The sequence below is a fragment of the Daphnia pulicaria genome, chromosome 4 (assembly GCF_021234035.1).
Source record: "Daphnia pulicaria isolate SC F1-1A chromosome 4, SC_F0-13Bv2, whole genome shotgun sequence".
NCBI lineage: Eukaryota > Metazoa > Arthropoda > Branchiopoda > Diplostraca > Daphniidae > Daphnia > Daphnia pulicaria.
In genome coordinates, this window is record NC_060916.1 from 13,505,707 (window position 1) to 13,518,119 (window position 12,413).

General features: G+C 38.5%; 2 protein-coding genes across 2 annotated transcripts; both read right to left on the reverse strand.

Moving 5' to 3' along the window:
• Positions 1-803: 803 nt before the first annotated feature.
• LOC124337039 (gonadotropin-releasing hormone receptor-like) lies at positions 804-10,202 on the reverse strand. The gene is made up of 13 exons (XM_046791051.1): positions 9,830-10,202; positions 8,566-9,109; positions 8,425-8,450; positions 8,239-8,329; positions 7,576-7,608; positions 7,378-7,491; positions 7,176-7,297; positions 7,036-7,097; positions 6,698-6,890; positions 6,492-6,588; positions 6,222-6,367; positions 5,662-5,884; positions 804-815 (listed from the first exon to the last, which is right to left on the reverse strand). Exons 2-12 carry the CDS (start codon positions 8,824-8,826, stop codon positions 5,692-5,694), a joined length of 1,338 nt encoding a protein of 445 aa, XP_046647007.1. The 5' UTR covers positions 8,827-9,109; positions 9,830-10,202; the 3' UTR covers positions 804-815; positions 5,662-5,691.
• Positions 937-1,738, reverse strand: LOC124337751 (extensin-like). The gene is made up of 2 exons (XM_046791778.1): positions 1,673-1,738; positions 937-1,590 (listed from the first exon to the last, which is right to left on the reverse strand). The coding sequence occupies exons 1-2, from the start codon at positions 1,688-1,690 to the stop codon at positions 937-939; spliced, it is 672 nt and encodes a 223-aa protein (XP_046647734.1). The 5' UTR covers positions 1,691-1,738.
• Positions 10,203-12,413: the final 2,211 nt, after the last annotated feature.

A 12,413-nucleotide genomic window follows, 5' to 3' on the forward strand; every position in this document is an offset into this window, starting at 1 on the left:
TTTGACGATTACCGGTTCATAGCTACGACCGTTAGCGGTTTAACGAACACGTTAGTGTCAGCTAGTGTAGCCTACGCTCATATTTCTCTCCCCACCCGACTAGATCGGATAGAAGTCGTGCCAAGGTACTACCAGTTCAATTTAAACCAAAAAAAACAGGGCATTACACATACACAACTATGATTAAATGAGCCCGAGCGTGATCTTAATGTCATTATTATTATACATTAAACATTATTAACCCATTACAAAAATGTGTGTATTCCTAAGTTGTTTACAATTGGAATTAGCATTACAACTTGTTTACTACCTTTCCATTTTCTGTGAAATGTGGCACGATTGGCTGGCTATAGTGAACCAACGTTGTGACCGTTCTACGTAGTAATCTTTTGTAATCTGTAATTTCTGTAATTTTCCAAGTAATTTTCCATCTGGACACATAGGGCTCGAAACTAAATTGGACAAAACCCCGAAAAGCAAAGATCTAATCTATTGTACCTAAGAGGTTAATTGAATTTCATTGGGTTTTTGCCAGTTAATAATAATGTACCCACGATTAGATAACGATAACGTCAGGACAAAATGAAGAAGCGTGTACCGAAGATTACTTTTTCATTTGACAAGTATGATAAATAAGCCTACTGGACTTTTTCCTGGAAATTTGATAACCCCCCGCAGTTCGCTACATAGAGCTTTATTAATTGCTGCAGACTCTCCTCAGTGTGATGAAACTCATTTGTCATATTTGGCCGTTTGACTCTTGTCAGTTTTGCACTCAATGACTCAATTCATCTTTCACTCGAATAGGTATATAGCTTCGATTAAACTCCAATTTTCTGTGTCCGAAATTTATGAAGACTTTCAGAAATGAATAAAATCGGTGAATTTGTCTAGGAAATGCAATATTTATTACTTTAAACAACACCCTCGAAATAATTATAAAGAAGACGAAGTGGAAGTTTCCCAGTTGGACTGGTCATCGCTCTTGCTATCGCTATTAGTCGATTCTGTCGACGGGGCAGCATCGCTCGATTCCGTCTCGACATGTTTGGCTGATGCTGGTGGATCCGCTTCAGTCGGCTTCAAGTCTTCCTGTGTTGGAACAGGAACGCTTTGCTCGTGCTGTTGAGGCTCGCTGGCGGGAAGCTGTTGAGGCTCGGGAGCAGGAAGCTGTTGAGCTTGTGGTGGATGCATTGGAGCCGGTGCTGCTGGCGCATACTGCGGCGGCTGATACGGCGGCGGAGGAGCCATGTAGCTTTGCGGACCGTAAGGCGATGGCGGAGGAGCGTAGGCTGGAGGTGAGTATGAAGGTGGCGGATAAGATGGGGGTGAATAAGATGGAGGTGGGTAAGACGGAGGTGCGTAAGACGGAGGTGCGTAAGACGGAGGTGCGTAAGACGGAGGTGGAGGACCGGGGTAAGGATTTTGCTGCGGCATTCCGACTACTGTCGGTACGGGTTGATCAACGAGGCCCACCAAAACGAAACTCGGGAATTTGGGTTTTTTAGGACCATCGAAAAATGAGCGACGATCACGTCCGACAACTCCAGCTTCCGAGGTAGAAATCAAGACTCCGCCCAAAAAGGCAACCTTTAATATTAAAAGGAATAAATGAACAACTGTTATTTGGATCGGACGAATAGACACGGTAAGAAATAATTGAGTATGTTACCAATAAGAAGAACTTCATGGTGCTCTGCAGGGTTCTGAATAATGTTTCAAGTGCAGTGAGCTGAGTGGTTATGCTTACTCCAGCGTTCAACCGAGCTTATATATTAGTAGCCAGTGTGGTTCGGAAGTTCATCCTTGAATTCACCCGACTAATGAACCCTTTGATTGACTTCTGAGAAAAATCATTTCATCTATAGTTCCAGAGAAAATTGTTGATTAATCTTTGTAACTTGTGTGAAAACTGTATCACCTTGCAATGCATTGCACACAAGTCCCAAGGTGTCTTAGCCCTATGGGAAAACAATTTTCCTGAAAGCTATTATCCTCCAATTGGAAATTGATTCGTTAAAACGTTAGCTTAGCCTCCTTCCGCAGGCTAATTGGTAATGATGATAAAGTCGCCAACAATAATAGAGGCTTTAAATCATTTTTCCTGATTCTATGCCTCCTCAATAATACGTTAATTCATATTTTAGTATAATCGTTTCATAAACTTAAAAGCAGAATATGAAAGGGTTGGTGTCGGTTGGTGGGGTGTATTCTGATGCCTTCATATTCATATTAACCATTTCGAATGTTATCTTTGTTATGCAAATGCAGCAAGATATATAAGCTTATTTTAACTGGCAGAAGTCAAATTGTAATCGATAAAAGAAGCTTGTTGCTAGGACTCAACTCACACAACCGAGACATATAACTTCGAACTGGTCAATTACACGATGATGCCTAATCAGAAATCATTACGTAACATCTTTAAGGCGTTGCTTATTAACTTTCCCTTTTGACGTTGATAATAATCCAGTTTAAGTTTTAACGATCGATCGCGCTCTTCGTGTACGCCGCTGGGTTCGGTTGGGTTGCATGTATCACTCCGTCCACATTTCCCCTGACAAGTTCGTTCCGAAATTGAATTTAAACTAATATGGCCTGTTGAGCTGTCTAGCTGTCTGTGATGCGTGTGACCTGTTCGGGGTAGTTCATTTTCATTTCGTTTCTAGACCCTGCTGCTGCGCTATACTCATCTACTAGCTTTATTGGTAGTGTACGAACTCTTCAGATTGCGACCAATTAATCCGTGGACTGCACAGTTCTTTGTGCAAAGCAGCTGATAGCTCGCGACCTCAATGTCCAGTCTGAATCTAGCTGCTGTTGCTCATTGTTTCATATCTCCTATTTGCTATTTGACCTGGTTCATCGTCATCAAGAGTTTTACAAATAATAATAGCCAAAGACCAATTTAAAAAGCCTTTATAGTGGCTTGAAGCCTTGAAAGCAATCGCCGTTCATTATTTGAGGTCTTGAGCATATACATACAGCACAGCAAACATCCATATTTAATCTACTGCTGCACAATATAGTATGTTGCATCCCATGCTTGAGAACCTTATTTACGAAAGCAAATCTTTCATTTCGAATTTAACCCCCAACAAGTACACGAGCAATTTGGTACGCTATTGTCGTTTACTTTTCCCGCTTTTTCCATGTATTATTGAAATCCTTCAAGCACTGAGCAATATATACCTGATCCAAACGAATTAAATTCAAAGTATAGGACACAACGCCCTCAAAAGGGTGCGCATCCGCATCGATCCGATGTAGAAGATAATAAAGTTGGAAGCTGGAAAGAAAGAAAGTGTAGAATTCGCTCGAACTCGCCAACGCTATGTATTCTTCCAGCTATTTATTAGACTTCTTCTGAAATAATAAGGAAAAAACTGTGTATAAAAACGGTTCAGATATGCTAAATAAATCCTATAATATGTACTTTACCTGTTACCAGCAACTTTAATTTTAAAAAATTATTCCGTCCATTTGAAAGAATACTGTGTTTTATTTTAGAACTAGCGAGAACTATATACATACTGCTGAGCTTAATAAATAATGCGCTGTGTAGATTGTTGGAATCGAGTGACGTGCGAAAATTCACGAACGCTCTATAGCTATATACGACAGATCAGATGCAGTCAGAGAAAGGGCTATTATATCTGCTCCAACCCCTTTATTTTATCCGGCAGCTTTTCTTGACCTATTTTTGGCATTCAATTTTGTTGGTGTGATTCACGTGAATTATTCAGTAGGAGTCATGGTGTTTCAACCTGTGCCTGCTGTTGCGTATTTTAGCAAACCGCGTATATATAGAAAATGCTAAACAGAATCAAACCAAATCCTAGAGCTAGTATATTATACTGCTGCTGAGGAAACGAATAGAGGAAATAAGATGTTTTACAAGGAAATTGCACGGACGTATGTGTGTTGAAGCTTGATGAAATTGTGGCTTTATTAAATTAAGAATATAAGAATTCCGTCTTATTTGCGTGTGTAAAAAAACGTAAAAAAATCACACACCATTGTTCTTTTTATACATCATTATATTTTAAAAACACGGCACCTTATAATTACCCGCCTGTGTATTATTTAGGAGAAGCGCAAACTTTTGGCAGGAAAATTTATTTGTTACCCAACTGCAATGGATCCAGACGAACTTATTCCTTGTTCACTTAACTGAAGCATGTAGTAATACTGGCCCTAATAAAGATATTGGGAAACCGTGTCCTTCGCTGCTCTTCGCGAGTACGTGAGTGGCTTTGATTGATTTCCGGAAACCAAATATCAGCGCGCGCAACTCAAATGATCAATCGGCGTACTAATTCAAAATAGCTAAATGGTAGTCAATAACACAGGCCGACTTTTGATTGTTCACACAGTTATTTTCTTGACGTTGGGAATGACACCGTTGGCGAGATATAAAATCAATTGACAAAAATGCGTGAGTAAGCGCTCATATCACAGTTCTCCGAATTTTCGTTAATACATTTTTTTTAAATTTTAGTGTAGTTAATTAGTTATACAGCGTTTCTGCGTTTTTGTTATTGGTTCTTTTTCAGCCCCTTGTTTCTTATTTTATGTCAAGAAACCGAATAGGAAAAAAAAAAAATCCGCCGCCTTATAATAATAGCTTAGTTTAGGTTATTATTTATTTTCAGAGAATATACGAACCGCTGTTTTAATCCCTAAATAGACAAATTTTTGTATATGTTGGATTGCCTCTGATTGCCATGTATCGTTAATTGGGTTGTCTGTTTCAGATATCCAAACAATATTTCATTTTCGCGTGACTTTACTCCCATCGACTCCGTCGACTCCCACACACTTTCCATTTTTTTTAAATATCCTTTTCTTAGCATGACCTATTCAAACGAAAATTCGACTAGATAATTCATAATGAGTTTAGTTCTCTTGTGACAAAAGCTCAGACATTCGCAGACTTTGGCTCTTTCGTGCATTACGTATAAAGACAAGTTTTTCTTCAACTTCAAAACTACAATGTATACGAGACAAGAAATGACGACACAATATAAAAGAGGATCAAGACCTTTGCTCTAGCTGTGTCTTTCGAAATATAATGGGTCTAGGTGGCCTGAAGCTGGAGAGCTGTAGTTTGACGACAATGAATAGAACTAGCTCATCAATGGGATTTTAAAATGATAATACGAAACAGAAATCGTACAGACAACTTTTATCTTTTGTCGAAAATTCGTCCTACGCTTTAATCAAAGCCTACATCGCGATAGTTGAATATTTCTTTTGTTAAAAGTAACTATATTTGAAAATTGCTCTTTTATATTCAAAAACTTGTTGTAGTGACGCAACGAAAGTTATAGACAAAAAAACAGTGTATAATATATAGTTCGTCCAATATATCAGTTGTACAGCATCAGCAATATTTTTCAACTAAATTTTGTACAACGAAAGGGAAATAAAACCAGTTGTTGAGCAAACAAAATTTGACCATGGAAGCATAAGAAGAGCACCATACACACACACATGCACTGTATTATATATAGACAATAGTCGCATCGGCTTTGCGTCAATATTACATAGCGATGGACCCAAATGGATTCGATGGAATAGATTTGAACTGGGATAAATCAGCGCATTTCAAACAAAATTCAACATTTTTCTTGGAGTGCATGTTGGGATTGGGATGACGCCGAGGCAAATTAAAAAATCAGCTGCAATTCAGAAGCTAGTTGTGGACGTCCGATATCGGCATGGATGCGGGCGATTTTGACGATGCAACGAGCAGCGCTTGTGCGTCATGTGAATCGAGGCGGAGTCCACCGGCTCCGGATGTACCTCAACAGCATTGTCGGCAGCTGGTTCTGCTGGGCGACGCCTTTGTCCGACTATTAGTCCTGCTCGTACACTATCTCTATGGCAACAGAGTAATACGATAGTTGATTAAAAATGAATGCCCAAATCTAATACAATATTCAGCAACGCGCAACACGGCGATCTAGCGATGTGATTTTTATTTTCTCCTCTGCTGTCTAAAATTTGTTCAGAGGACATTTGTAACAAATCATAAAAATTGAGTAATATAATAAAAATTGACCAAACTAGATTATAAGAACAGAATCATGGACTGGCATAGACAAATAAAATATGTTCAGTGGAAAAGTGATCAATACCTCAATAAAAAATATGTAATCAAAATTGAGGAGTCAAAAGTTAAGGTGCAGAATGGCATGAGCAGACAGAAGACTTACGTAAAGGCAGTGGAGAAGGAGCCGGGAAGCTTTCGACTTCTGCCGATATTGGGCTGCCATAGATGGAAGGCTCCGTAGATGAGAGGATTGACAAGTGAATTGCTCATGCCAAAAAAGAATATGGCCGACTGCATGTCCTCGCCCAACTTGAATTGGAAAACACAAAAAAAATAAAAAATAATAAGAAAATCATTGAACCCAAAAGGGAAATTCTTCCGAAGACATCAGCAAAAAGAAATGCTGTCACCAACAGAAATTCCTCCTTATCACCTTATCGTCAGGATTGAGAAAGATGAAAGTGATCATCATGAAGTAATACGGAGCCCAGCAGATGACGAATGCTGTGACGATGATGATAGAAATTCGCCTGTCAAGATTTTTAAAAAAAGAAAAAAAAGAAGAAGAAGGAAACACGTTGAGATGAACATCGAGATAATGTATAACGTGTCAAAAAATGTGCTTCCGTAATATCGTACAGCGATTTCATTTTTGCTCTTTTGAAGATGTTGTTGCGTCGCCTGTTAAAGCTCGTGTGCTGGTGTCGCTGCGGAGAATGCTGGCGATGTTGCTGATCTCTCGTTCGGAAATGAGACACTGCTGCGCTCTCGGCCGGCCAGCGCTCCATCGACGGATGCGGCGCGCGGATGACGAACGCGCGCTCTTTTTCTACTTTGGTTCAAGTCAAATGTAATGAGAAGAAAAATACAAGAGCCTTTTGACTTTGACTGTACACAGCTTCGCTCGTTTTCTTGGGATAATGATGTGATATTATTTTTAAGTAGCATGCAGAAACGAATAATGTTACAAGACATACTTGCAATTGTGCAGAAGATGCAGACGTAGCAACCAATCAGGACTATTAATGGGATAACAAACCTTATAAGACGATAATGATAAGCGTTTTCGTTTTTCATTTTCTTTTTTAAGATGAAATCTAAAATTGGATGAGCTTACATGGTGAGGAGACTGAAGACGGTGTACAGCTGCTCCTGCCATTCTTCGGTGTAAAAACCGTAAGTTACGCATTGATAAAACAATTCGCGGAACGGCCCTCTCAACACACGGAAAATGAGAAACTTGAAAATAGGAAAGAGCGAAAATAGAACAATACAAGTTGAGTTGATTGGATTTGATAATAACAGCGTGACGAACTCACCTGAGGAGAAGCTAACACCGCGCTAAGTATCCAAGCGACGCAGATCGGCTTTAAACACGATCGATGGCTTATCGGTCGACGGATGGCTCTCAGGCGGTCAAATCCTATCAGGACCTGATATGTGGAGAAATCGACATAAGTTCAGTTTAAGTTCCTCAGTGATGGGTGCTTGGTTACGGGTAAACAGGTATAACTTACCATCGTTGAGGTCGAAAGGTACAAGCTGAAAACCTGTTTGTTCATAAAAGAAAATTTTATCCGGTATTTACGCAATAACATAACAAACATTTTAATAATTCACATATACGTGAAAACAAACGTAGGGACGTGTTCAACCAAAATTGAGCTATAATCTCCAGCAGAAAATCTATATCTATAGCCCTACAGGTTTTTAATTATATAGTGCTACATGTGAAAAGATTCCGAGAAAAGAAACAGAACCTTGCAAGTAATTTCATTAGTTGAAATGAAAGCATAATACGACTGTGTACCAGCCATATGTTTCTAAAAGAAATACAAAAGAATCCCTTTCGCTATTAGATGAATGGGTTATTGAGTTCTTTTTTTATATACCAAGAATATATAAGAGGAAAAGAAAAGTGCAGGCTGTTGAGTAGATCTCTTTACATCCTATTACACCGTCCTATTCTAAGTTTCCAAAAATACTGAACATCTTGAATTGCTATATAGCTTATAGAAAGAAAATAGTTAGGATTATAATTCTAATGAAAAGAGATTTGTTTCATGTCATCAAATGTAGTCCAAGTGTAGTGTAGTCCTTATAGAGGTAACGAAACCTACACAGACTATACATACACTCTCGTTCGATTCAACAGCACGAAAGCCATTAATGGAATATACCTGGGAAAATTTGAAAGTTTTACACAGGAATTGTCCTCCCTTCCATTCGACCGTATAAGTCCAAGCGGCTTCGCCAGATAAGCACCACACGCTGAATACAAAGCACGTGATGCATTACTGTGTTATCAAATTTGTATATCCTGTTTAATGCTTGACACATTAAACATTGATTCAAGAGAGACTTACCTTACCAAAAGGTCCGAGATGGCCAACTGTGCACAGCAGTCGATGTAATTTGTTAGTAATAGAATTGGCATAAAATAGCGTATGTGTGCAGCAGTGTAATCTATATACTAGGTTACAGATGACTGAAACTGAACTAAATACCTGAAAAAGGAGAGTGTACAGTGAGCTGCTGGTGCCCTTCTTCGATACGGCGATGCTAATTAGAGTCGCCAAGTTTCCAATCAGAGAAGCGACGGCCATGACGCACAGGACGGTCGCCTTTACCGAGGCGCTCGTAGTCAAAGTCGGAGCTTCTTCCAGCAGTGAAGAATTATCGCGGAAATCCTTTGATGTTATGACATATGGAATGAGGATGTTCGGGTCACTTTGATTGATGAACGCGGTCATTGTTGTTTGAACCATGTATCGATCGAACTATATGATGTATGGCTTGTATCGATTCCGCTGTCAATGAAGCGAAGTTTAGGTCACAAAATAACTGGTTTTCATTGATACTGCAGCATTGGTCATGACGATTGGTCGAGTCTTTGAACTTTTTCCGTGGTGATGAATATCACAATGTAATAATGGTCGACGATAACAGCAGACAAAAGGCAATCAAGGTTTAGCTAGTGATTTATGGCGATCGATTCAGCTCGTTGATTGCTCAGAAAACATGCAAAGCACCTCCTTTTTAAATGGATGTCTATATAAAGAATGGAAATCAATTAAAATGTTTACAAGCTGATGAAAAATGAAGAGTGATATTTCATCACATCTCATTAATAGAGCTAATAATAATAGCCTGGGTCGTCGTCGAAAAATTTGTCACACGCTACATCAGCATGTTCAAATGTGTCAATCTTCAGAATATCATTGACTTTGTGCTATATGGAGCATTCTGTAATATGGTCTATGACTGTATAACGAGCGCAATATTTCAGGCGACCGGTATTACCGAGTATTACATACAGTTTCCTCAGCTTATTCTTGTTAGAATCGTAAGCCATCAAAAGAATTATTTCCTTGAAGCGCTACATTAGGCCTATTATTTTTTTAAATGAGAGTCACGGTCTGAATGTTTGTTGCCAACAGTCTACAGGCTATATATAGGCCAAGTGAATGGCTTGTTTGTCAACTACCCGAGATATATTGCATTTCTAATGTGACATTTAATCGTTAAACGAAAAATAACTTAGTTTCTTGATATGTACATAGGGATATATTATAAATAGAGAAGTTGTAGCAGACAGGAAATGCTATCACAGATTTTTATTTTCCTGCTACGTTATTCAATATCAAATTGATGGCAATAAAAACTCATCCAAAACTCATTTCGATCGACTTGCGGGTTCGTAGTAGCCTATTTGTATCGATTTTCTAACGTTCGATAATTTTATTTGAAAGAAAGATTAAATTGATTTACCTGGCCAAGTGAACCTGAAATTATTTTATGTGTGGAGAAATCAAAGGACGAAGGAAAACAGTCAGATGAACACACTCGACTGATTTTGGTTGTTATTTTTCCACGGAGACACTTGATGAATGAACAGAAGTGAACAACGTATTATTCTTTCTGAAATCCGGATATCTCATTTTTTTCCACAGTCTGTGCTGCCACACGGTTCCACGGTCGGCGAGTTTGGATCGAATTATAATATAAAAATTTGGATTAGATACTGAAACGAAATAAAGGCCAGCCAAACATGAAGGCGACAGCTAGTCTGTGACGACCGGTGTAAAATAAAATGGGGGCACAGTGTACCATAGAGAGAGAACCGCACTGCCTCGACCCAATCGTATAGAGTTGTCGCTAGGTATAGCCGATCTGGAGCTGATGAACTATCGCTCTTATTTACTTCCCCAGACGATACCCCTTGCGTATTATTTACTCACTTTTAGCGCATGTCCGCAGCACGCCTTATATATAGTATATGCTGCTGACAACAGTTCTTTTATAGGTTGTGCGCAGATTATATGTCACGACTTGGCACATCAACTGTGACATGTAAAGCGTAGGCTGTAGTATAGACGTACTGTACAGCATATCAAGAATTAAAATGTCTTCACTCACGTACCATTTCCTTGTCATAACAGAGCTTATTTACTCATAGAGCTCAGCACGGTTAGAGTGTCTAACAAAGACAAGATCATTTTTTTCCTTCAGAAAATATGCCTGCTACATTACTGTTCCATGGAGATTTTGAGATATTTCAAAAATATTGGCCTATATATATATATACAATCCAAAAGTTTTTGAATGCAAAGAATCCAGAACAAAGTTTTGTATTATTTCTTGTCAATACTGTTGGCGCGTTTCAATGGGACAAAATTGTTTTGATATAACCGCACGTTTTGCAGATTTCGATTTTAATTTTATGCAACGGTGGATATCTATACCGATAGAAAATCCGCGATGATTAGCATAAACCACCAGCAGGCAATTATAGTTTGTTTTCGTCGTTTTACAATATGTCTGAATATCTTTGTCGGGGTGGCTATACAGGCACTCATGATAGGCAGCAATTTCTAATTCTGTTGAAAATCTTTAAATTGGATTTTTTTTTTCTTTTTTTTTTTTATGTTTCTCATTCATAATATAAACCATCAGCTTTTCCCGTCTATAATTTATAATTAACAGGTAAGCTCGACATGAATGTATCCGACATTTCTCCCTCGACGTCGTCTAGTATAATATAGGCCTACCTGCCTACTCTTACGTAAAAGAACATACATCCATCCATATTATACCCGTGAAAGTAAACGATCGCATAGTTTGCGTGCGTTTGCTATGTATTAGGCCTAATCCATAATTGTGTAGCCTCTAGCCTATATGGAATTTAAATTGATAACGTTTGTGTTATTTTGTTTAGGACAGGTCTACATGCAGGCAATGCTATAAATGCAATGCTCACTCGCTGATGTTATGACCTTTTGAAACTAATTAGTTGGCAACATTATTGCTTATAGGGTAATAGCTGAATCTCTCTCTGGTGCTTCAGTCCACTAGAACGCAGGCCTCGCCTGTCCTTACTTGATATCATGTAAACCTACAATCAGTAAAATAATTTCATTTCAATTTTTTTTTCCTGATTGGGTTTCTAAATAGCCCCCTAAATCATTTCGGCGAATTTTCTTTATCACTTGTCCCTCTATAGTATTGGCAATACGCCTGCCTTTTCTCAAACATTTTAATTTTAATGAAGTACAGCATCAAATGTCCAATTATTGGCTTGTGGGTGAAATGGAATTAGCTAGAATTCAGGGAATTGCATATGTTATAGACAAACGAAATCCTTTTGATATCCTGTAGTAATGAATTATATGGACCGAGCCGGAAGTTCCGAGTTGACGTCCTATACGAGCTTACAGCACAACTAAATTTATTTGCTCAGTACCGGAAAAAAAGGAATCAACTTATTCCGTCGAGAGCATCTGTTCATCGATCGGCTAGATGTACTATGTCGGAGATCGGATTTTTCAGCCCAATAATTTTTCATTCGATTTTTCCAAGGATTTTCCTGCTATTTACTATTTATTGCAGCGCATTTCATAGTTAATCCCGCTCCTGCCTTAAAAACTTAAATATCTGATGTTTGCTTCTGAAGTCAACAGTAGCAGCCATGCAACATGCTGAATCCTTGCTGGTCGAATCTCCAAGAATAACTGAAATCAACAAAAGCGGAACCGGATGCTATATAACAATAGTGTTGTTTGTTTGTGTTGTACACTCCACAAAATTTATTTTCTCGCTGTCTATCGGTATAGCTAAATATTGCTAGCTATCGAGAAGTTTCTAAAAATAGTTCTCAATAATGTTCACGAGCACGAAAAAGAAGGAAGCGGAAGGATTTAATAGAAAAATTAAAGCATACAGCCATATACGAAAGAATATACTTAGATACTCATACGCACCCCAGAGATGATGATGAGATTATTATTTGCCTAGCATGATAAGGTGCACAAAGTCCAATTTACTATTCACAGTATTTTTGTAAATTTTAATCGTG